The following is a 22908-nucleotide window of genomic DNA, read 5'->3' as shown; positions in this document are numbered from 1 at the left end:
GCTCTTGGCTTTAGGGAGAGCGGGTGGTGGATGGCAAACATTTGTATGATGTTCATTCAAGCCTCTCATGTTGCTGACTTGCAAGTTGACAAAACCATTTTGTTGGAGGTGCTTATGCTGTATTACAGGAGTGAATTTGCAAGTTCCTGCTCAATGCAGATACAGTATAGTAGGGCTTCAGAACACAATAATCTGTATATTATTTTCTTGTTTAATCAATTAGTTGTTTGGTCCAGAAAATCTCGATCAATGTTTCCCAAATGTCAAGATGATGATTCCTATTCTCTTTTAATGATTTCTTTGTAATATAGAGCAAAGAAGTGAGAACATATTCACATTTATGACACTGAAAACATGAAAAAAGAGCTTGTTTTAATTGTAAAAAACAAAAAAAACAAAGTGATCAATTATAAAAAATAGTTATCAATTTATTTAGTAATCGATGCAATTCTCATCATTTCATGACAAAATAGAGTGGGTTTCGATCTTACCCATTAATGCCCGATCATATTTTAAATATGGTAACTAATGTATTGAACCAAATGTTATATTGGGAATCAAAGTGCAATAATAACATGCACACAAATCACTATTAGATATGTTGCCCAAGGAAGAGATATTTTACTTGGAAGTAAGTTTACCCATTTTTCTTCTTTGATTGTCCTGATTATGGAGGCTCCTGGCAATCAATTATATTGGTTTTTATTATCTGTTGCCATACTAGAATGTATGAAATGCTTTGCAGAGAAATAAATATTTTCTACATATAATTGTTCATCAAAACTATTCTATTCCCACTGTTGTGGGATGTGCACATTTTGGAAATAAGTAATGTTTACTGCAACTAAAAGGAGAGACACAGAGAGAGCTATTATTAATAACAATTAACTTAAGTGTGTGAATGCAGCTGTGTAGTAGTGCACATGGGTAAAGAGATGATGTTCAGCCTCATTATTTTGTTCATATTTCCTTGCTCGTTCTGTTTGTCTGCCTGTCTGTTGAGAGATGAAAGAACCGTGATTAGCTCATAAATACTTTATCAAAGCATTAATACTGCATTCATATAATGCACACACACACACACACATACACAGATGCGGTCTTTGATTGTTTCTGATGGCCTTTGTAGTTTCCAGCAGATTGACAGTAATTGAAGTGGTTCCAGGAACATTAAAGACATAAACCATCCAGTCACAAGTTTTTGCGCTGACATGACAGGACAAAGTAAACCAATCCAATCGCTCCAATAGGAGATGACAGGACCTCCCACTCCCCACCGTCCCTATCACCCCCCCTTCACCCACCCATCCTTTTAGATACTGTGCCGCCCCCTAAATGTTTCCAAAATGTCACTGGAATCATTTTGATCTGCCCCTCCCTGCATGAATACTTAATGTCAGCGCAACGCAGTCGTGCAGCTCAGATTTATATTTCAAACAGATTAACAGTTCTCTCCTCTTGATGGCTTTGGTTTAATCACTTCCAAAACGGAGATGTTTTACCGATAATGATGTTTTCACTGTGAGTGTCAGAGCCTGCACACGCTCACTGCTCAGTAACCAATATTTAAGATTTGAAACAAATTATACATTGGAGAGACGGACTCGAGGTGGTTTGCATCAGCTGCTTTTTCAGCATATTAATGATTTGCTCTTAAGAACACGTGCATGGAAACACAGAAAATCCGAAGCCTTAGAATATCACTTTAAAGTTTCACCCTTGAGGGAGGTGGAAACATTGTCTTAATGTTAACCCGCTTATGACCATCATGATATTCAGGCCGTCTGGATTTATTTTAATTTAATGGCTGTATTGAATTGTCAAAAAATGTAAAATTAGTGAGTGCTTTTGCCCCTTTTTTCAAAATAACGTTCACTTTCAATATTTGGCAGTTATTCGTTTTGGAATCACAGTATTGAGAAGCTGACATCACAAACGTGTGACGCGCTGGTGAATTTTGTCTGTGATTGGACAGTCGTTCCGACGATCTAGATCTATTCATACATTTATCAAGCTTTATTCTTCTGCTTTCCGGTAGTTTTTGAATTTCCTCGATATCACAAACGGTCAAGGAGTTCCGGTCATGAGAAGTACGCATGCCAACTCCTATCATGGACAGGATGGTATCAGATGGGTTAAAAGGTTAATGGGAAGTGCAATAGAAAAATCTTTACTGATTAAAAGAGGATGTTTAGAAGTCACATGATTAAAATGTCCTTTGCGTCTCCGCATTTTGCTGCACTGGAAAAGTAGTGGAAACTATAAGAAGGAAATATTACTACAGTAATAGATGTAAGCATCAACAGAACATGTGATATCAACTGCTATTGTTGCTCTTTATTAATGTCATCAACCTTTGCCTTCTTCTGAGGTGAATTGGATTTTATATTTGGTGCAACCTACTTCTTATCTTGAAGAACTAACGTTCAACATTGGCTGTAGATGGAAACGGACATAAATGCACATTTTCCTTTAACTTATCTTTGAAAGTTTGATTAAAACTTTGATATATTTTAATAGAGACCTAGTCTGAAGGACAGAAAGACTTTAAAACTGCTCTATTGTTTTTGTATGAAGACACTTTCTCTGTGTCCTTGGCACAAAACAAGAATAAAACATCAGTATCTGCTGAAATGAATTGAAATTGTATCGGCCCAGGGATTTCACAACATTTAGTTTTTTTCCAGTGTTCCAGTATTGCATCTAAAATGTACCATTAGCTTGAAAGATTGCAGTCATTTGTGTTTTAATCGGAGCAGAAGATGGCAGTTGGGATACAGTGTGTGCTTTTGGTCTCATTTTCATTTTCCACTTCACTGGCTGCTCACACCCTTCACTCATGTTCTCTCACATTTCATCCACATATAACTATCTGACAATACTGTGACTAACAGGCAGAAAGATTTATGCTATTATTACCCCCCAAATAAAATGATTGAATGGAATTAATGAGCAGAAAAATTAATAGATGCAGGGACATCCATCCATCCATCCATCCATCCATCCATCCACTTTGCTTTTCCAAGGCCAAGTTGCAGAGGCAGCATGTTAACCAATGTGTTCCATACGATAATTGATACAGCAGCACAAGAGTTAGACGCAAAATCCAATACAAGATAAATAAGTATGGAAATTTAAAGCAGAAAAAGCGACAATATACATAACATACAGTGTCCATCACATTCCAGGCTTTCCTCCTGAGGAATCCTGAGCCATTCCCAGGCCAGGTGGAATATTTATTACCTGCAACAAGTTCTAGATCCTATACCCTAAGATTTCTTTCCTGTTGGGGGAGCCATTAAAACCTCCCGTAGAAGAAATCCTGACACTAAACAGACACCTGAACCTCCTCAGCTGGCTTTATTCAACATAAAGGAGCCAAACATCTCACACACCTCTGTTTTATTTTGGCCTTTTGTATTTGGGATCTCGTTCTTTAAAGCTTACGGACACTTCTCGGCTCCCTTTTACCACCACCAGCACAATACCTGCATTACGACTACGTCTATTCTTCTCTCTTTCATGAACACGACTAAGTGATCCTTGAACCATTCCATTGTGCTACCTTACATTAACTAATACTCACATCTGTGATCTCTTTATGAATGGGGAGGTTGAAAATATACAGGTTAGCTCAAGTAAGGCTCTTAGGAAGGAACATCATCACCATGGTGACTGATGGATCATTTGTTCGTCCAGCTGTGCTCCTCTGTAATGGAGTCGTAAACTTCTCCAAAGCAGACTTGAGTTCATGGACTGATTCACTTGATACAAAGAACAGATACAAGGAGGTTAAGGAGGAAAAAAAGGTGAAATTCTCACTACATCCTCTGCAACTGAGGATTTTCATCATCACATTTTCTGCCTATTTTTGACATTAATGGTGAATAATACCCATTTACATTTTCTTCTCTGTTTTAGGATAGATGGATAATATCATAATAGTTCAGGAGAGGCTGTAATTATAGTGATGTTTGAGAAGCTACAACCATTTTGTGGTATTTGTCTTAAAAATCAGTTGATTAAGTTTTTACCTTTACCAAGACAGTGTCTTCTGTGCCATTTCTATGTTAGTTTGTCTGTCTATGTGTTTGTTTGCAGGATTATACAGATTTCTCTGCACATGCAATTAAATGAAAATGAAAAACATCAGGCATATGTACCCTAGAGTGCCAATATCTATAATCTCAGAGTATTTTCTTGTTTCAGCTATTGTGTAAGGATGCATCATTTTTTTTTTCATTTGTTGTCCCTTGTCATATTTACAAAGAAGTCACACTGAGGTTGAAATCTCTTTTACAAGAGAGACCTTGTTGAAAAGCAATAGAACACCTTTCTATTACATCAAAACGCAGTGTAAATCAGATGTGCAGATGACATCCACTGTCCAGAGACCGTGTTTGATAAGCACCACATACTCGCCAGATAACACTTCACGTTCAGTGTTGGGAAGCTGTCAGTTTACGTCCACTTCTCATTTATCATTTTTGGGAAAGCTCTCTGGTGGATGGAATCAGACTCAGACTTCACGTAGAAGCTGAAAGAAAAGAACGGGGGAAGAAAGACAGAGATGAAACATACAGGAATTCCTTCATAAAAGTAATTTCTGTGTGTACTTTTCCACCAGTCAGTTCTGAGGATGTGGATTGGTTCTAATCCCCCGAGGGGGTCGATGTGTTTGCGTGTGTGTGATCGAGTGAGATTTACTCCCAGCTAAGTGTCTCACCGCTGTTTGTTTAGACGCTGCCTTCACTTCCCCCCAAATATCTGTCCTCTCTGCGCGGCCATCTCTGCATTCCTGCTGTCATCAATCGATGCTGAGTTTTTTCCTAATACACTGATTTGTGCGCCCTGATGTGCAGATTTAGGAGTCACTGAATGGTGACACCTACAGAGTTGATTGATGAGTCTCATGTCCAGGTTGTTAAATAACAACTTTTTGGAATGGCAGCCCTCTGTCCCAAGCCCCTCCCACATTTCATATGAGACAGATGACCTAAAGAAATCTCCATCTCTGAAAGGCTTCCTCCATAAGTTTTATTGACTTGATGACCAACATTTTTGCCTATAGGAAGATTTTCCTCGCCGACAGTCTGCCAAAGTTGGCAAAAAAATCCTAATCTTAAACTATTGTGATAACTGACTAATTATTTAAGGCTATTTTAAAAGCAATTCTCTGTTTACAGGCCTCCATCAGGCATGAGGGATACAGCCAAGTTGGCTAATATGATAAAAATGTTGACATCATTTGATATTTAATTATTATTCCAATAAATCTCAGATAATACATTTTAATCATACAGTATCTCTGATGAACAATTTGAAAGGTTTTAACATTCTGTATGGACAGGAAACAACAGAAAAACTTTGATTTTGAAAAATGAAAGGTAACTTTACATGTTAGATCCCAAACTGTCAAATTAAATCAGTCATTTCTTAATAAAGATTACATCTTAATCTTTCTCTTTAATCTTTATTGATAAATCTAATAAAGAGTCATTCAGGTATATTGACAAACTTAAAACAGCGACTGTGTCGTGCAGTCCTACTACTCATATGCCTTATCTCATTGTTAATGTTTACATCGTATCGCTCTCATTTATCTCTGATAACAACTTACTCTTACAGTGTTTTACATTTCTCACGGAACAGGAACTCTTTGAGCCTGGACTCATAACCTCAAACATCTACGGGTTCCTGCCAAGGATGATAAATGCTTTTAAAGAAATTACATTAAACAACTAAACTGTGCCTCTGCCTTGATGTACTCTTATTAATTGTCAACATATCACTGTAGTGTATGATGTATCTGTCTCCCTGCACTTTAATGCGTGTTTTATGGTGCCGTTGATGGATGTGTGTGAGAACAACTGAATAACAATGAAGTGTGTGAAAGTGTGTGGGAGAGAAAGAAGCAGTGATTCATTGTCTTTGTGTAATTACATTTCCCACCCAGCTTCACAGTCAATGAGTTTAGTTAAAAAAAAAAGAAAAGAAAAACTTCATTTCCCATGAGGACAGACTTTTATTGTGTTTAATACAAGTGCAGATTTTAGTTGAATCATTTTGATGAGTTTTAGTCCCGGATGGGAAACATCTCGCTGTGTCTCACATTCTGTTGCCTCCAGAAGGTTTTTTTGAGCAGGAGAATTCCCTTCTGAAGCATTTCATGGCCACATGTCTTAATGTTTTCATTCATAGTCCAAACGGTCTCACTTTATTGTTGTAATGTGAGCCAGGTGTAATGTAATGACATGAAACAAATCTTGAAAGAGTCATGTGGGTTTAATTGGCACTGTGTAAACTCATTTAACAATGGTTTGAATCTAAAGGACATTTGTGAATATTTAAAAGTTATCGACTCCACCTTTAAAATATAATCTATTTTATTAAAGTAGACATATTATGCAAACTCAATTTTAAGAGCATTTAAAGAGACAGGCACTCAAAACACAGCGTTCTGAACAGGGCTGTTTTGACAGGGTGATAGAACTGCTGTGGTGCTTCATCCTTAAGGAATTTTGACCAGAGTATGTCACAGACATGTTCATTAAGACACCAGGGAACTAGGTTAACTTGCAGAAATAGGGTATTATGTCTACTTTATTATTTAAAAGTTACACACTACAGTTTTAAAATGTAATCTCATGGACAATCATCAGGAAAACAAAAACATCCATAGATTAAAAGTGATTGTATATGACTGTATATATCGCCATCCATTCATTTTTAATTGCATTATCCTCCACTTGATCCCATCCGACAAAGGGTAAACAGAAAAAGAACCATTTACTCTTATAACTTAGTAAACAGAAAGTTTTCCCCAATTTCACATTCAACCTAATGTTCTTTATCTCAGAGCCTGTTGTGTTTCAATTAAAAAGCTGCTGGGGTAGTTTTTTTTTTCTGCAGGTGCCCCAGAGATTTTCAGCATTTAATGTTCAACGTAGATGATGAAAGGTTTTGTTTTCGTTTCCCTCAGGCAAAAATCACCCCCTCACACACACACACACACACACACACACACACACACACACACACACACACACACACACACACACACTCCTTTTTAACCTTATATATTTTTCTCCTTGTCAGGTGACATGTAATTGTTTCACCATCTGTGATGGAGAGCTGCAAGAGATTGGAGTTGGCCTGTATCCGAGGTAACAAACAAGCGCACACACACATACACACACTGAAGATAAAAATGTGAAACAAAGCATCATTAATTTTTCTTTTGGTTTATTGTGTCCTGTCTGAAATTGGACACTCACACATTGACCATAGGTGTTAGTGTGAGAGTGGATGATTGTCTCTCTGTGGCCCTGTGATGGACTGGCCCCCCACTTTTTGCCCTATGTCAGCCGGGATTAGCACCAGCAACCCTTATGTAGAGGATAAAATGCCACAAAATGTAGATGCAGCTGTGGAGTAGACCAACAACCCCACCCCATCCTTTACCTTTTACTTTTGAAGCTCCAACCCAAATACTCCTCTCTCCTCTTGACAGGTCTTTGAAGTACAAGGAAGAAGGGAGACGTAAATTTTGGCTGCGAGGCAAAAACCTGAAAAAAAGGATGTTGACAGGAAACTTAAATGGTGTGTGTGTGTGCGTGTGTGTCAGAGAGAAATATGAGGTTTGATTCTTCTGGCAGAAATCAAATACACATAAGCCATTTTGTGATTAGGCCCTGACATTTTTTGAGGAGTTTGTCTTTCACATTATGATGAACACGGAGATTGTCTTGTCATTCACACCCAGACGAGCAGTGGAGCCTGACGTGAGCAGCAGGAGACTCACTCGCTGTGAAGTATCGGGAGCTTTTTGTGCCGCGTTTATTTGTGATTTGACCGGGGACCTGGCAGGAAAAGTTCGGGAAATTGCCTGAGGCAACTTTTGTGGACGATTGCCTTCTCACATTGAGGCCCTTCACACAAGATCAGGGCTTCAGTGCAGGTGTGAAAGCAACTAGAATGAACGGGGTGGTGAACACAGTAATCCCACCACTAAATCCTGAGTGAGGGCTAGGATTTGGTCTGGTTGTTGCACATGTTGTTAACGACTCTCTCTCACACACACACACACATACAGTACATAGTGTGCAGGTATCCTGGCCAGTTAATCTGGCTGGTGCTGAGATGTCAGATGGTCACTGTGGTTTTACCAAAGCCATGCCTGTCTGTGTTTGTGTGTGTGTGTAGGTAAGTGTGTGTGTGTGTGTGTGTGTGAGAGAGAGTGCCATTGATTTTTGTTGTAACTCATCCATAAATGATGGGGCTGTTCGCAGGATGGTCCCCTGCCTATTCATATTTTGGGTTGCCTAGCAACCATAGGTTTGCTAAACAGAGGGGGGGATTTCTGTGGCGAGGCTACACCTCCATCTCACTCAAGGAGACGTTCATCTTTCTCTCACTCTCCCTCATCTTTTCCTCATTTGACCAATGTTTACTGCCGTCCCTGTCTCATCCTCCTCTTTGTTTTCCTCTCTGTCTACCTTTCTGTCTCATTCCTTCTCTTTCTTGATCCCTCTGTTTTTTAAGGCCTATCCCATAATTTCTTCTTTCTTTTTCTGTCCCATTTTTTCCTGTCTTCCTCCTCCACATCCTTTTCTCTCTCCGGGATGTATAGCCTTCATCTTTTAGTCACTTGCTGAAATGTTACACCTGCTGCCATGTTCTCACAACAGTCAACAGCTGCATTTTTCTTGCGATTGTACCGACTTCAGCTACAAGTGAGACTTCATGTTAGTATCAAGGTTGTTATAGTTTTGAAATGTTCATTAGTTTTTATTTTTATTTAGTTTTTCAGTTTTTTTGTTTTTTTATTTGTTTCAGTTTAGTTTTAGTTAATTCAACAAATGATTTAGTAGTTTTACTTTAGTTTTTATTTATTTTCAGTCCTGGTCTTAGTTTTTCAGGTATTAAGAGAAAGCCTTGACTTGTAGACGCTCAAAAGGATGAAAAAATGTGTGACACCAAATATGGATTATCATTATATATGGAGTTAGTTCATTGTAGCATTTTATTTTAAATTGTCGTTTTTATATTGATTTCAGTTATCTAACTAATTTTTTCACTGCTAGTTTAAGGTTTAGTTTTATTAAAGGTGCCATATGTAAGAATGTGGCCAAAAACGGTTACTACATTCAAATTCAATATACCGAGGTCTTTTAGGTTCGTTTTCTGACGTAACTGGCAACCCGTGGTTGCTCGGCAGCTGAGACTCTACTGACTGCAATGATTGGTAGATGGCGGTAGGTGGCGCCACATGCCAAAACATGATTTCAAAACATAAACATGATTTGCAGTCTGCAAAATATTTTTTTTAATGCAAATATTTTGGCTTTACTGTTGTTGTTGGTGAGTTCAGTTTGTTATATGAACATTATTCCTCAGTCTCTGTGACATATTAGGGGTGTTTTATGGCCAGTTGCTTTAGATTTATTCCATAATGCACCTTTAATTATAATAACCCTGGTTTGTATATCAAAGAGGAAATAATTTAAACCTTTCTCTCACTGCATGTCAGATAAATGCTCAGTATTTCCCTCTCAACCTGCCATGTCCAGCAGTACTTAGCCTCAGCTAGTAGAGCAGATATTCTTAATGTGAGACGTAGTTTAGTTAATTAACCTAATTAGTATGCTAACGAGCTTCTTGCATCAGATAAAAAACACTGTGTTGAGGGTTTGATTTCTAGTTGATATTCAACCTGCAGCTTCTCCACTGGAGCCAGAGGCTAACGGATGGTTTTACAGAGGCTCAACACACAAACACACACAAACACGCACACACACAGAAAGAGAGAGACTTTATCGCTTTCGTCCCTTCTTTTACTCCATGAATACGACAGTACCATTAAAGCAGGGGTCATAAAAGCAGATGAACCTCTTCAGTATTTTTTTTCTCAGCCATGTGTGCAGCGACAGCAAATGTTTTTTTTACTTTTTACAGGTCAGAAAGGTTTTAAAAAGAGTTCAGGGTTTACTTTTCTGCAGGCTATGGGAAACAGTAGTTCTCAATATTGGAGACATAATTCTTTATCAGGAGGTTGAGGGGCTTACCGCTTCACGCAGGTGTGTTTTTATGGAGAGGATGTTGACTCTGTGAGGAAAAATCGTGATCTTTTGTTTTGTTCTGTTGCTTTTTTGCATAAACATATGTTACTCGCTGTGCCAATATACACTGTCATGTTAATTTTGCAAGTCTGTAGACATGCACATAAATAATGTAAAGTGAGCAACGTGATCCTGGTGACTGAGCTTATTATGCTTCTAGTTTTTAAGGCGTACAGTCTTAAAAACTAGATTAGTCCATTCAATATAGGCCACTTTATTGCACCTGTGTTGCTATAGATCATTATACTAATAAGTTCTGTCGTGATACTGAATTAATATGTGTGTGGGAGGATTATGAATATAGAAGAAGAGTAAAGAGTCTCTGTAATGATTCAGGAGGAGGTGGAGTATACATTGAGTTGTGTAACTGTGTGCGTGTGTGTGTGTCTGTGTGCAGAGACTGAGAGATAGATAGCAAAGAGTGACAGACAGAACAGAAATGAAGAGTGACATTTGTTATGATGGAAACAGAGTTCTCGTTTTATCCTAGTGTGCTGCCGGGGAATCACCCAGAGAGCGTGTGTGTGTATGCGTGTGGTTAACTTCTCACAATGACAACACTACATTACATCACATTTAGGCTTCGGCATTGAAACCTGGGTCCAATAATATCAGTATATTATACTGTAGCAGGCAGCAGTTCTTCCTATGATCTGTGTTTACCCTCACTGCCATGTGCTGACATGTGGAGCTGTGTGTGTGTGTTTATGTGATAAGAGTGCACATTCCTGGCCCACACTGTATTTATGAATATCTGCTTGTACCTGGTGTAAAAAGATTTGACAGAAAACGGGAAGTGATGATAATAATGGTACATTTTTAAATCTGTTTACTATATTAACAATTGTGTCTAACATTATAGCGGTGTTTACACATTCTACACTCAGGAAGTGATTTGTTTTATGTCAGTTCAGACAGACACGACAGCAACTTTGCACTGTTAAAGTGAGACGTCTGCAAACAGGTTGGAGAACGACTGAAAGACACAAAGAAGTGCCCATGAGTCGTTTCAGAAGTGATTCGTACTGCTCAAAAAAGCCAGTTTTTCAGTAGTTTGACGGATAGACACTTCTCGTTCCGTCCGCCCCCTGCTCTGCTGCTGTACACACACAAACACTCCCACCGTCAGGTCTCATAGTCCTGATTGACAGAGCCTATTTTCACGTGAAGTACACTACACAGCCCACAATTAACGTTACATCGTTTTTTTGTTCACGAAGCAGAACAATAACATCAACGGCAACATGAATCCACAAAGGTTACCTGTTTCTTCTTAAATTATTCATTCATTTTGACATTCACTGCGGCGTTAAAAATGAGAAAGCCGTGTATTCATATTGTTGTTGTTATGTTATGCAAGTTCCTCTCACAGAAAGCCTTTTTTTATTGATCAGTAGCGACAAAAATATGTTGTCTTCAATATCTGCCAGTCGTTATGGTTTAAGGAGTTACAGATCTGTAGAATTCACGGTAACAATTCAGACTAGGGAACACATATTCACCATTAACTAGGTGCTTACTAACGTGTATATAAGTCGCATACTAGCCCTCGTCTTCTCCTCTCTGCTACTGCCCCATATATGCTTTCTATCCCTGTACCCACTCAATGTCCACCTTCCATGACTTTGCCTGATTGTGGCCTTCACGTTGATCTCCTCCTCTCTCCCTCCGTCCCCTTGCTTTGTTCTCTCTCTCCCTCTCTCTCTCTCTCTCTCTCAGTCTATCTCTGTTAAACCATGAATGCAGGCCCAACTGTGTGATGGTGTTTGAGGGAACAAACCTGCAGCTCCGAGCCGTTCAAGATATCAAACCTAAGGAGGAGGTATGAATGTGAGAAAAAGAAACTGCTCACACTGCATTTTCACAGCATTAATAGCAGCAGCAGCAGCAACAGTTTTTAATGACTGTGAAGTAGCCTCTGCTTTTATGTCCATGTTTTTTTTATGTGCAATATTGTTCTGAATGTTTTTTATAATCACTATTGTTATTGATGGAGGAGCCATTTAATGATGTGTTATTAAGACCCGGCCATATTAAAAGCCATGTACATCACATCTCTGCAGTTACTGTCCGAGATGATAATAAATGTTAATGGTGTAATGAATTTAACGGCGTTAGAGGACGTTATAAGTAACACTAAGTGAAATATCACTGCAACCCAAACGTGATTTCCACAATTTTCCATACTTCATCACTCCCATGGCTGTATTTGATGAGATGCATCCACACAAAGCCAAAGTGCCAAAATGACATTACCTATGCTGTACATGCTATACGCCATTTAAATGCTTTTGATCTTAATGAGGTTAATGATATAAAAAGCACATTGAATTCAAATCACATTACCAATATAGTTTAGAAAAGTCACAATAAAATATTTGATCCCAATCATTCAGCCCTACACTTTTTTCCCTTTAACCCACTATTACTCGCCTCCACTGTCCTCTTTACCTCTGGGTGAGAATTCTACCGTGAATAAATAAATGTAATCAAATGGTTCAGAATTAACTCTTTTTGTAAACAGTCCAAAGATGTTCATTTTACTGGTGTCGGTGTTGTTCGTGATCATTGTATTGTTTGTTTCCAGCTCACCATAAGCTACATTGAGACCTTGTCTCTGACTGAGGATCGACAAAGACAGCTGCAGGAGCAGTACCTTTTTACCTGCTGCTGCCAGAGATGCAACTCTAAAGATAAAGTAAGATTCATACACAAAAATCAATTCAAACCCAAATTCATTATTTAAAATTTCACATAATGATCCAGCTATGACCAACAATCATTATAAACATTAGTTTGATTTAAATGTTCACCAGTTTGTTTGTTTTTTTTAAATCACATTCCACCTGTATTCCTGTGTTCAACTCAGTAGTGTCTGAAGAACAACAGCTCCATATTATGTTTCAGTATTTGTATTCATCAGGAAATGCCAGATATTTTTGCAACATTTGTTTGGTAACATATTGTGTTTTTTTATACTGTATCCTGAATGTAGAACAACACAGACTTGTCTGTAATAAAACATTACCAGTGTACCAATGGCTCTTTTTCACTATACAGTTCCAGCATGACTCGGCATGGCACAGCTCAACTCTACTCGGTTTGGTCTCGTTTCCATTACTATAGTACCTCCTCAACTTAGGCGGAGTCGTCATAGCACGGCTGCTGTGACATTGTTTTATACGCCACACACACAAACTACTATCGGCTCAGCTCACGTGGAACCGCGCCAGAACAGGTACTAAAAAAAAGTACCAGGTACCAGATACTCTCCCTAATGGAAAAGCAACAAAAGTAGAGTTGGAACTGTGTAGTGGAAAAGCGCCAAAACATGAATGTCAAGCATTTGGGTCACAGCAGTGTGATACAAAATGGGAAAGCTGCTGTAAAGTTCCTACATTTATAATTCAAATGAGTCATTTGTGCACACAAACCAATTGGTGATTAGCGATGGTGAATTTGTCATCTCATCATCTTATTACACACCAGCAGTGAACACACACAAGCTGGGCACAGGAGCAGTGGTCACTGAACCATCGACCTTTCAGTTAAGTTCCTTTCCTCTAGGCCATGGGTTGACCAGCTCTTCCATTTTTGATAAATGCTCTATATTTATAAAGTGATTTTCTTTTCTTGATGACTACTCAAAGAACTACCAGATTCAGACAGGAAATCTACAGTATATACAGGGCTTTTTCCCTTCACACATAAACTGAGCCCACAACCTTTAGTTTGGGACGTGACCCACTCTACACGATAGCTTCTGACTGTCGTCCCTGCTTCAGTGGTGTATGTCTCTTATTCTTCTTTATTTATCTCTTTCTTTCTCTCTCTCCCTTCCCAAAACTGTTCAACCAGAAGTTCAAACACACACACACGTCTGCTGTGCCACCGTTGCTTACACAGAGTATCAGTAGTGCATAACATGTTACTGTGTACTCTCCTACTCTACCTCCCGTGCCTCCTTCACTCTCTCAGTCTGCCTTATCTCCTGCTCTTCCTCCTCTGTCACTCTGTCACGCTCCACCTCTGAACCTCTCTTCCTGTCTGACTGCGTACCGAAAATGAGAAAAATCATCTCGTCTATCAGCTGCGGTTCTCTTTTCCGTCCGTCTTCTTCCACTCCAGTTTTACTTCCACTATCTCACTGTCTCTCGCTGATTTTTTTCTCCCCTCTGCCTTCATTCGCTTGCTTTGTTCTCTATATCCTGTATATTGCACTTAGTTACACTCAATACAACAGCAGCTGTCTGCGTGCGAGAGACGGAAAAAGAAAGCACTCAGTTGATTCTCTGGGACAACCACTTTATTCAGTCCACCTTTGTTCTATACGCGCACACACGTGCAGTCATCCTTCTTTCTCTTTAATCTTCACATGATGATGCCAGATGACTGATGACAACAAACCTAGGTAATGGTGTTTGTGTTGCTGTGCGCATATGCATCTGTGCTCAGACGTTTGGGTCCAGACTTGCTTGTGAGTTTGCGGTTCATATATAATGTCGGGGAACGTAGACATGTTCATCTCCAAACGAAGGCCCGAGGCCTTGGCTAGATCCTTCACACCTTCACACATAGATCATTTTGTCTGAAAAAGCAGATTAAGTGTCGTCTTTGTTTTTCTTTGCTCTTTGTCCAGGATGGCCTCATGCTCTCTGGTGAAGAATCAACGTGGCGTCTGTTGAAGGAGGCTCTTCCCAAACTGGAGGAGCAAAAAGCAGAGTTCAGTATCCTTGACATCCAGAATCCACCAGTTGAAGTATCATAAGCCATGGTCTGCTTTTCTGTGTTACTGGCACATTTTCTGTTGACTGAGTGAGGAATTTATGGATTTTATTTATAACTAGGGATGCAGAATATCATTGGCAGAAATTGGCTTTTAAAATGTATTATCGGATATCGGAAAATATGCCAAGACCACGACTAAAGTAGTAGGCTGCTGCCTCCTTCGTTTCTATGCTAGAACCCTTGTGACATATCTATGAAAAATATTCTGTAATATTACAGAAGAGTAATCATCCTCATTTATAACCCCTCTAAGCTTGAGTTAACAGGTGTTTATTGACTCGGTTGCCCATATGAGTATAGGTAAAATAAAGCAATATTGTTTTACTCTTAAAAATCAGTAAGGTGTGTACTGTAATGTAGGTCTTATTACATAAACATTCATCTTTCTTCTGTGTACTAATAGTGTGTTGAACCTCTATACATGACAGTTTTTCTGTTTTACATTTAGTTGATTCTAAAGATTATGTATAAAAGTAAGTTTTTCTTCCTCTACAGATGTCAAGTATTTAGCGTGATCTACCCTTACACTTGAACAATAACACAGCTCTGTTAATACTGGAGTGGAACCTTAATTAATGTTACTGGTAAACCCTGTGTTTGTCCGACTATTTCAGGTTAAAGAAATATCTACTGTAAAAAACGTCTATTACGCCAGGTTTATTCAAGACATGCTTGAGCATCACATACACATGTTGCATCAGTTAAACTCATTGACAACTCGCTAATATATGAGAACAGCTTTAAGTCGTATGATTGAATGATCACAGAATTTGACAGAAAAAACAACAGAGCTGCAGGTGCCATGAAACTTTTGCACAATACTGTATATGTTGGTCCTCCTTAAGTGATCCTCCAGATTGGGAAGCACTGCTGAAAAGCTGTAGTCATTTGTTATCAACTGTCGGTGACGACGTACCTGACGAAAACCTCTACAAGCTCAGAATGACAGACATGGCTTTGGATGCCTGTGTTCAACTGGGACGCTGGGAGGAAGCTCTGACATATGGAGAGAAGACTCTTCCAGTATACAGGTGAATATTAATACAATTATTTATAGACTGCAATTGTATTTTATTGAAACCGTCACAGCATTAAACATTGTGCTATTATACTTGAGCATCTACTGAGTTAAATGTCTTCATCAAATGGAGGCAGTTTTTAGTGTTGTTATTTTGAACTTGATAGGATATACAATTTTTACTTATAGTTCTATTTTTGTTCAAATGTGTTGTGACGCTTAAGGAAAACTGAACTGAGGGAGAGTGTGAGAGAGAAAGAGATGTTGGGATGGATGGATCTGCTCAGAGCTCTGTTGGTCAAGGAACACGCACACAAACACTGGCAATATATGTATGGGAAACAGCAAACACAGCTTATCAATAATTAAATAGCCACGGAGCACCAGAAAGAGAGAGATGGTGATGATTAGAAGGAGGGTGTCAGTTGAAAGAAGAAAAAAAAAAGAGAAAAATGTGTCAAGGAAAACCAAGGTGAGGAAATAGTGTGAAGGTTTTGGGGGGAATCGAGGAGGAGATAAAAGAAAGAGGAGGGAGGAGCAGTAGAGAGTGGGGTGAAAGGTCATCAACAACCTGACAGAGAAGAGAGGAGGTATGACAGGTATTAAAATAAGAGTTGGAGGAGGTTATATTAAACAGGAGAGCAGTGAAAAGTGAAATAGTGTGTGGAAAATGTAGAAAAAGAGGTGTGGAGAAAAGCGCTGGGGCTGAAGCTTAGTGATGGAGGAGACAACAATTGAAGGGAGAATCAAAGAGACGGAGAGAGAAAATTGTTGAGGAGAAACAAGTAAGAGAGTGGGAGGAGGTTCCTCCATATTCATCTGCTATCTTCCTCTGGGCTCTTCACAAAGAAGTAAGATAGCTGCAGGAGTTCTCTCTGTCTCTTTCTCTCGTCCTTCCCCTCATTCTTTATTCCTTTCTTCTCTCTCGCTCTCTCTGCTGCTCTTATTTGTCAGTTTCACTGCTCGGCTCCTGATGTATAGAGGGACCTTTTCCCTGCACCTACGCTAGCGCCGGGCTGAACATATTTTACCGCTAGAATTATGCTCACACACGAGCGCACGTTAATGTATTCATGAAATCATGTAGATATATGTGCGCGTTGTAGGGGACTGAAAGTTTTCCGGAGCTGCACCGCATCAGTGATTTATTGTTTTTTTGTGTGTTATTCCCGCTGAATAAACGAGCCAAGACTAATCTCTCTGGGATTTTCGGGGGGTTTTCGGAGGAAAAAGTGTCTGTTGCATGATGTTTCTGCATGGACTGTGTCCTCAGGAGATCAGTGAAGTGCAGCCACAGTGTCAGGCTGTGTGAACGTGCTGGTGTTCACCACATGAAATGCAAAGTATTGTCAAGGCTTTTTCAGTCCTTTGAAATGTCGACATGCAACAAAGGCCCCTTCATCAGAAATGAACCAGGGGCATCATAGTTTGTGGTCGGTGCCCAAAAATCCTCAGCATCGTTTCATCACTGTTGGTTTCCCTTATCTGATAAAAGATGACAGGGATTCTGTGTAATGCCTGACACAACCAGATAAAATGGCACTGCTGTAGAAAACAAAACTGGACACAGTTTCTGGTCTGGAGAGAGAAGCCAGTGTGCAATTTTCTAAAACTACAATATCTTAAAAATGACATATTATACCCTATTTTTCCAAGTAAACCTAGTTCCCTGGTGTCCTAATGAACATGTCTGTGACATGCTTTGGTCAAAATTTTAAGGATGAAGCACCACAGCAGTTCAATCACCCTGCCAAAACAGCCCTGTTCAGAATGCTCTGTTTTGAGTTCCTGTCTCTTTAAATGCAGATGAGACACAGGAAACTACGTCAGCGTCACTGAGGCTTCGGCAGATAACAGCAGTTAGCATTTGGAAAAGCCATTATTTGCCCACACTAACAGTCATATATAAAATGTATCTACTGGACACATAATCCTCTGAGGCTGGAAATTTGTGTAGAACTCTGTGCTGCACTGTGCAGCCAAGAATAGAACACTTTGTGGACTTCCACTCTTCCTGATACTATTGTCCTCACCTCGACAACAATTCCAGGAATGTGTCATTATGACGTAGCAATAAGTGCGGAATTCAATCTCTATCTCCTGTACTTAAACTGAGGAGGACCACACAAACATCAGTGAGTCAAAAAGAATTTGATTTTGCATAATATGTCTCCTAAAAAAAATCAAATAAATTCAGAAAATGCTAAGTAAACCTTACCAATGCAGCTTGAGGTGAAGATTTGAGATCCTTTACAAACTAGTTAGTGTGTTCTGCTCTTAAGTGAATAGGTCTTCACTATGTATTTGTTGGTGCTGCTGTCCTGGCCTGGTTTCTTTTGTGTAAAATTTCTCAACAGGACTAACCTGGTTAAAAAAAGACTAATGGCTGACTCCATTGGTTTGCATGTAAGTGTATGAGTAAATTTGTCTATTTCCCTCTTGATTTATAGTATTAATAAACATTTTCCTGTAGAGTTTATCATCTCAATCACTAGTTTCAAGTCCCCTTCAATACAGCACGATGTCCATTTTTTAAAATTATGGCCCCATTTAGAGTCAAATAGGTGATAAAACAGGTTCTGCTTTAGGTGGCACACAAGGTGACCTGCCCGTCCTCACAGGCGCTACTCACTTCCTCTCCAGCTCCAACCGCTCATCTAAATCCTGTGAGGACCCTCTAGATTTATAAAAAGTCTAGATGATGCTAATCAAACCTCAAATCACAAACCCCCGGGTGGCATCATGCTGGGCCGACACTTGACTACTGCAAAGATTTAGTGCAGCACTTCCTCTGGTGTCTTAAAGCAGCCGTCGCCAATTTGCCTGTCGTTCATGTGCTGGCACTCAGAGGCTGAAGTCAGCTGTCGTCAGAGGGCAGGTGTGTGGATCAGTGGTTTAAGGATCTGTGGATCACAGATGTCATATTGTTCTTTGGGCATTTATGTATTTTCAGTCCGTATTTATATCTCCATTTTATAGCCTTTCTCCTTCGTAAAACTATCAGGTTTCTTTCCAGTCTTAGGTTTCATTTTGTAGAATATTGTAAATGGGAGCACAACCCCCCTCCCCTTGGTTGATATATAAAACCCAGGATGAGGCGTAATGAAAAAGCAATTCTTTAAGTAAGTGGAGGATTTTGCTTGGTGGTTAGACGACTCTTCTCGAGTGTAAGCGCGCATATTTTATTGGACTGAAAACCAGCATGTCTCTGCAAAGAGGGTTCAGTCCAATAATTTATATCTTTAAACGTTATATAGTGACATATGCAAGGGCGATTGTGTTTGCTTAATGGTGGTGGTGCTGAGCTGAACTGTTGCATTTGACAGAAAACAAAATACAATTAAGGCGAATACTAATCTCTCCTCCCTTGTTTTCGTTCCCCTTCCTTGGTTTTGTGCATGGTAAAATAATCCATGTCTCCTCCTCACCAAACAGCAGGCTGTGGATCTTTTGTTCCAAACAAGGCCCTCATTAGTTTCACAGCATTTGTCTTGAAATGTTCCGCTTTTTTCCACAACTATTAATTTTTCCCTTCATGCCATCTCTCCTACTTATAGCTGATGGCTATGGCTTTGTAAATAGCTACGTACGGCTCGTCTGTATTTCTCTTCAGTTCATTCTCTGGGGGGAAAAGTAGGTAGGATGCCAGGAGACGGCAAGTTAATGAAATTATTTTAATGGCTGTGTGCAGTTTTATGTGTAAAGAGGAAATATAATTGGTGTGTGGTCTGGATGCGAGCGCTTGCATGTTGCAGCTACTTTAATCAGTGGCCTGATAATTAAATCAATATTGTAACTTGTTATTATTCATGGAGGACTAATGTTGTTGATTTAGTGCTTGAACTTTTCTTTTGAATGATTCCATTTTAACCACAGAAATGGGGGCCATCGCTGTATCTGGTAACTCAGTTAAGGCTTGAAGGTATGAACAAATGAGCTGCTAAATGAGAGAAAGCAGCCGGAAAATGATCAGCGAAGAAACAGAGGTTTAAATTACTCATCGCTACGAGTTAATTAATTGACTTGGATTTCACTCGATTCAGAAAACCTTATTATTTTCAATTAAAAATAAGAGGGACTTTTATTTTTTTGGGACCAAACCTGTTGTTCTTCAGTAAACACTTTCAAACTAGATAAGAACATAAGTTATATGACGTCGATCTCTGTGATCTCATGTCATATTTCTACATTAAAATATCCCAAAATGATGAAACCAATATGAAATACATATTCATTCATTTTACCGCCTCTGCTATAACCTCCTATGGAACGCCAGAGTGAGTAAGGAAATATTCTTTAACGTTATTGTGTGTATTTGTCACTAATGGATCATGACTCCTCTGCATGTTCTGCTTCCGTCAGAGCTCTTTTGTGAAGCACAAATGCAGATGAAATGAGGAACAAATGAGGGACCAAACGAAACAGCGAGACAATAATTCCCACGATCCCACGCTGCTTCCTGAAGTCATCAAAACATAACTGTTGTGGCAGAAATTACACACTGTGAGTTTAATTTCCACGGGGCTTTATCTGAGCCATTGATAATAATTAGGGGTGGGAATCACAGAGTAACTCACAATACTAGGATACCCGATACATGATCCACAGTACCAATAACATCATGATACAGCAATTCTGTTGTTATCAATATTGTAAGACAATCGTATAGCGATACATAATAATGAAGAAAACAATGTCTGTGAAAAGTTAAAAAGTGCAGGATATCTGTGTTTATTCACAACAAAGAGAACAAAGTGCATCTTTTAACATAGCTTCCTCCATCATTATGCCTCTTCTTCTTCGGCCAGGTAACTTCCATCCAAGTTTCCCTCATTCATTTGAGCAGCGCCACCGTGAGGAGACATCAAGTAGCGAAGTGAAACAGGCAGGGACTGTTTACTTTAGAGCGCCTTCATTTGTTAATTAAAATATGGATATTTTCCCTGGCTTATCTATTATCATATTGCACGAGGAAGGACGACGACCGTATATCACCAAATCTATATATTGACCCACACCTAATAATAATAATCACCTCCATACAACTGTTAAATGTAGCTTGTTTTTATTTACGATATTGGATTGGTAGCTATATGGTATAGAGTTTAATTATCTGAATAAGTATTAGGAAGGAAAAAGACTGTGATATTGTTGCTTGCTGCTAACCAAGGCTCCTCCCTGTTTTTAGTTCATGAAGAATATAATTAGAGTGTTGATAGCAGATGCAGCGCTGGCTCTGCTCACAGTTTATTGGATTGAGAGCATATCGAGCCCTCTTGTTTGTCTGTGCACACTTGAAGGGTGAAGTGGATTCAATTTGACCTTATCTCAGTGTCGCTGCATCCTCAGACATCAGTCCAGCGCTGATTGTGTATTCATGTGTATTCTGTGTTTACTTACAGCTCTTTGTGTTTGTCAGGGAGAGTAACTGCATGAGACAAGACATTTAAATGAGGTGAGAGGATGGAAGCGGAGATTGGTTTGTGCTTCGCACACTGAGCATTAAGGGGCCGTCGTACAGTGGTTTTATGTTATTAATAAACGAACGTGGGTAAACAAGCGCGAACAGGAAATGCAGGGGAGAATTAAAAGGGCAGGTGAAGACGAATGAGAAAGGAGAGACGACGCCTGGCTGACTGATCGACTGATATCACCTGCTTTAATCCCTGGGGTTTAGAAAAAATAAAAATAAATGCAAACATAAACAAGTAGGAGTGGAGCAGAGGAGGTGAAATAGCAAGATAACAGAGAGATTAGGAGAGAGAGGAAGAAAAGAGGATAAATGCCAAGCTGAGTTGGATGAATGAGTTTTTTTGAGAACTCCGGTGTTTACCTACAACAAAGCTGCTTCTTAAGATCCCCTGGTGTGCACTCATGTTTACAGCGCCAGGAATGTTCCACTTATTTGTTTGAATGGGGGGTGATGAATGTGTTTGTTTGAACTTCACAGCACGTGTGTGTATGTTTTTATGTGGCGTGTTTGTGTGATCAGTATAAAGGCCGTTTTCATGTATGGGTAAGGAACTGTTGTCATTTCATAATGACATTATTAAGATGTAAGTCATTCCATATGATGAAGAATCAATGGTTTATCCCATAGACTGAGTATCAGAAATTGTTTGAGACTCCAGGTTAGGAAAGTGAAGCCAATGTGGAAGTTTTATTTATACCATCAGTAAACTTTTTCCTGAGTTTATGGTCTCAATCATTAGTTTCAGGTCTTCTGTAATACAGCATAGTGTCAGTTTTGTAAACTATGGTCTCGTGTAGAGTCAGTTAGATAAAAAAAGGAGGTTATAGTTTGATTGACAGCGGATGACATGATGGTATTCACACTCTCAAATCTTCCCCAGCTCATTTCTTTTCTGTTTGAATACAAGCACAAACAAGATGGTACTGGTGAAACTGCAAAACCTGAGTCTTTAAAATGAAATTTCACAGTGATGGTTTTATGCTATTTTTGAGAGGTCTTTATTTTCTATTTTCATCCATTTCAGCTTCATGTTTTGTCTGTAATCCTATTATTTGTGTCAAAAGTTAATCATCAAAGTGAATCAAGTTTGGTAAAAATCTATCCCTGAAATGTTGATGTACACAGTCTGTCAAGAGAAGACACACATAGAGATGTAAGAAGGAGATTTTTGTGTCATAATTCTCTCTCTCTTCCATAAAGACAATACTTCCCTGATCCTCATCCAGTCCACGGAGTCCAGCTGATGAGAGTGGGAAAATTGCAGCATTACCTGGAACATATCGACGAAGCTTTGGACACGTTCAAACAGGTGTGGGGGGGTGAAAGTTTTGTCCAACATTGCTGTCATGTTGTTCCAACAGCTAAGATGTTGCTCAGTAAATGTGTGATTTTTTCCTCGTCTTTCACAGGCCTTTCAGATCATAAAGTTCACTCATGGTGAAGATCACCCGATAACCACTGACTTGTTGATGAAGATGGAAGAATGTCGCACAGAGCTGGATCACTGA

At 39.2% G+C, this 22908-nt stretch overlaps 1 protein-coding gene across 1 annotated transcript in view; it reads left to right on the top strand.

The window, feature by feature from the left end:
* Nucleotides 1–22908, top strand: part of smyd3 (SET and MYND domain containing 3) — a gene marked incomplete at both ends in the record, with an annotated part of 69344 nt that extends 46436 nt beyond the window's left edge. The window contains 7 exons of the mRNA XM_083900461.1: nucleotides 7099–7166; nucleotides 11841–11943; nucleotides 12709–12819; nucleotides 14761–14848; nucleotides 15766–15940; nucleotides 22601–22709; nucleotides 22810–22908. Of these exons, the coding sequence (XP_083756587.1) occupies nucleotides 7099–7166; nucleotides 11841–11943; nucleotides 12709–12819; nucleotides 14761–14848; nucleotides 15766–15940; nucleotides 22601–22709; nucleotides 22810–22908 (753 nt within the window). The remainder of the gene's footprint in view (nucleotides 1–7098; nucleotides 7167–11840; nucleotides 11944–12708; nucleotides 12820–14760; nucleotides 14849–15765; nucleotides 15941–22600; nucleotides 22710–22809) is intronic.

Source organism: Microchirus variegatus (genome assembly GCF_963457635.1).
Source record: "Microchirus variegatus genome assembly, chromosome: 14".
In the NCBI taxonomy this organism is placed as follows: Eukaryota; Metazoa; Chordata; class Actinopteri; order Pleuronectiformes; family Soleidae; genus Microchirus; species Microchirus variegatus.
The sequence above is the reverse complement of the archived record's forward strand: the minus strand, read 5'-3'. Positions and strand labels throughout refer to the sequence as shown.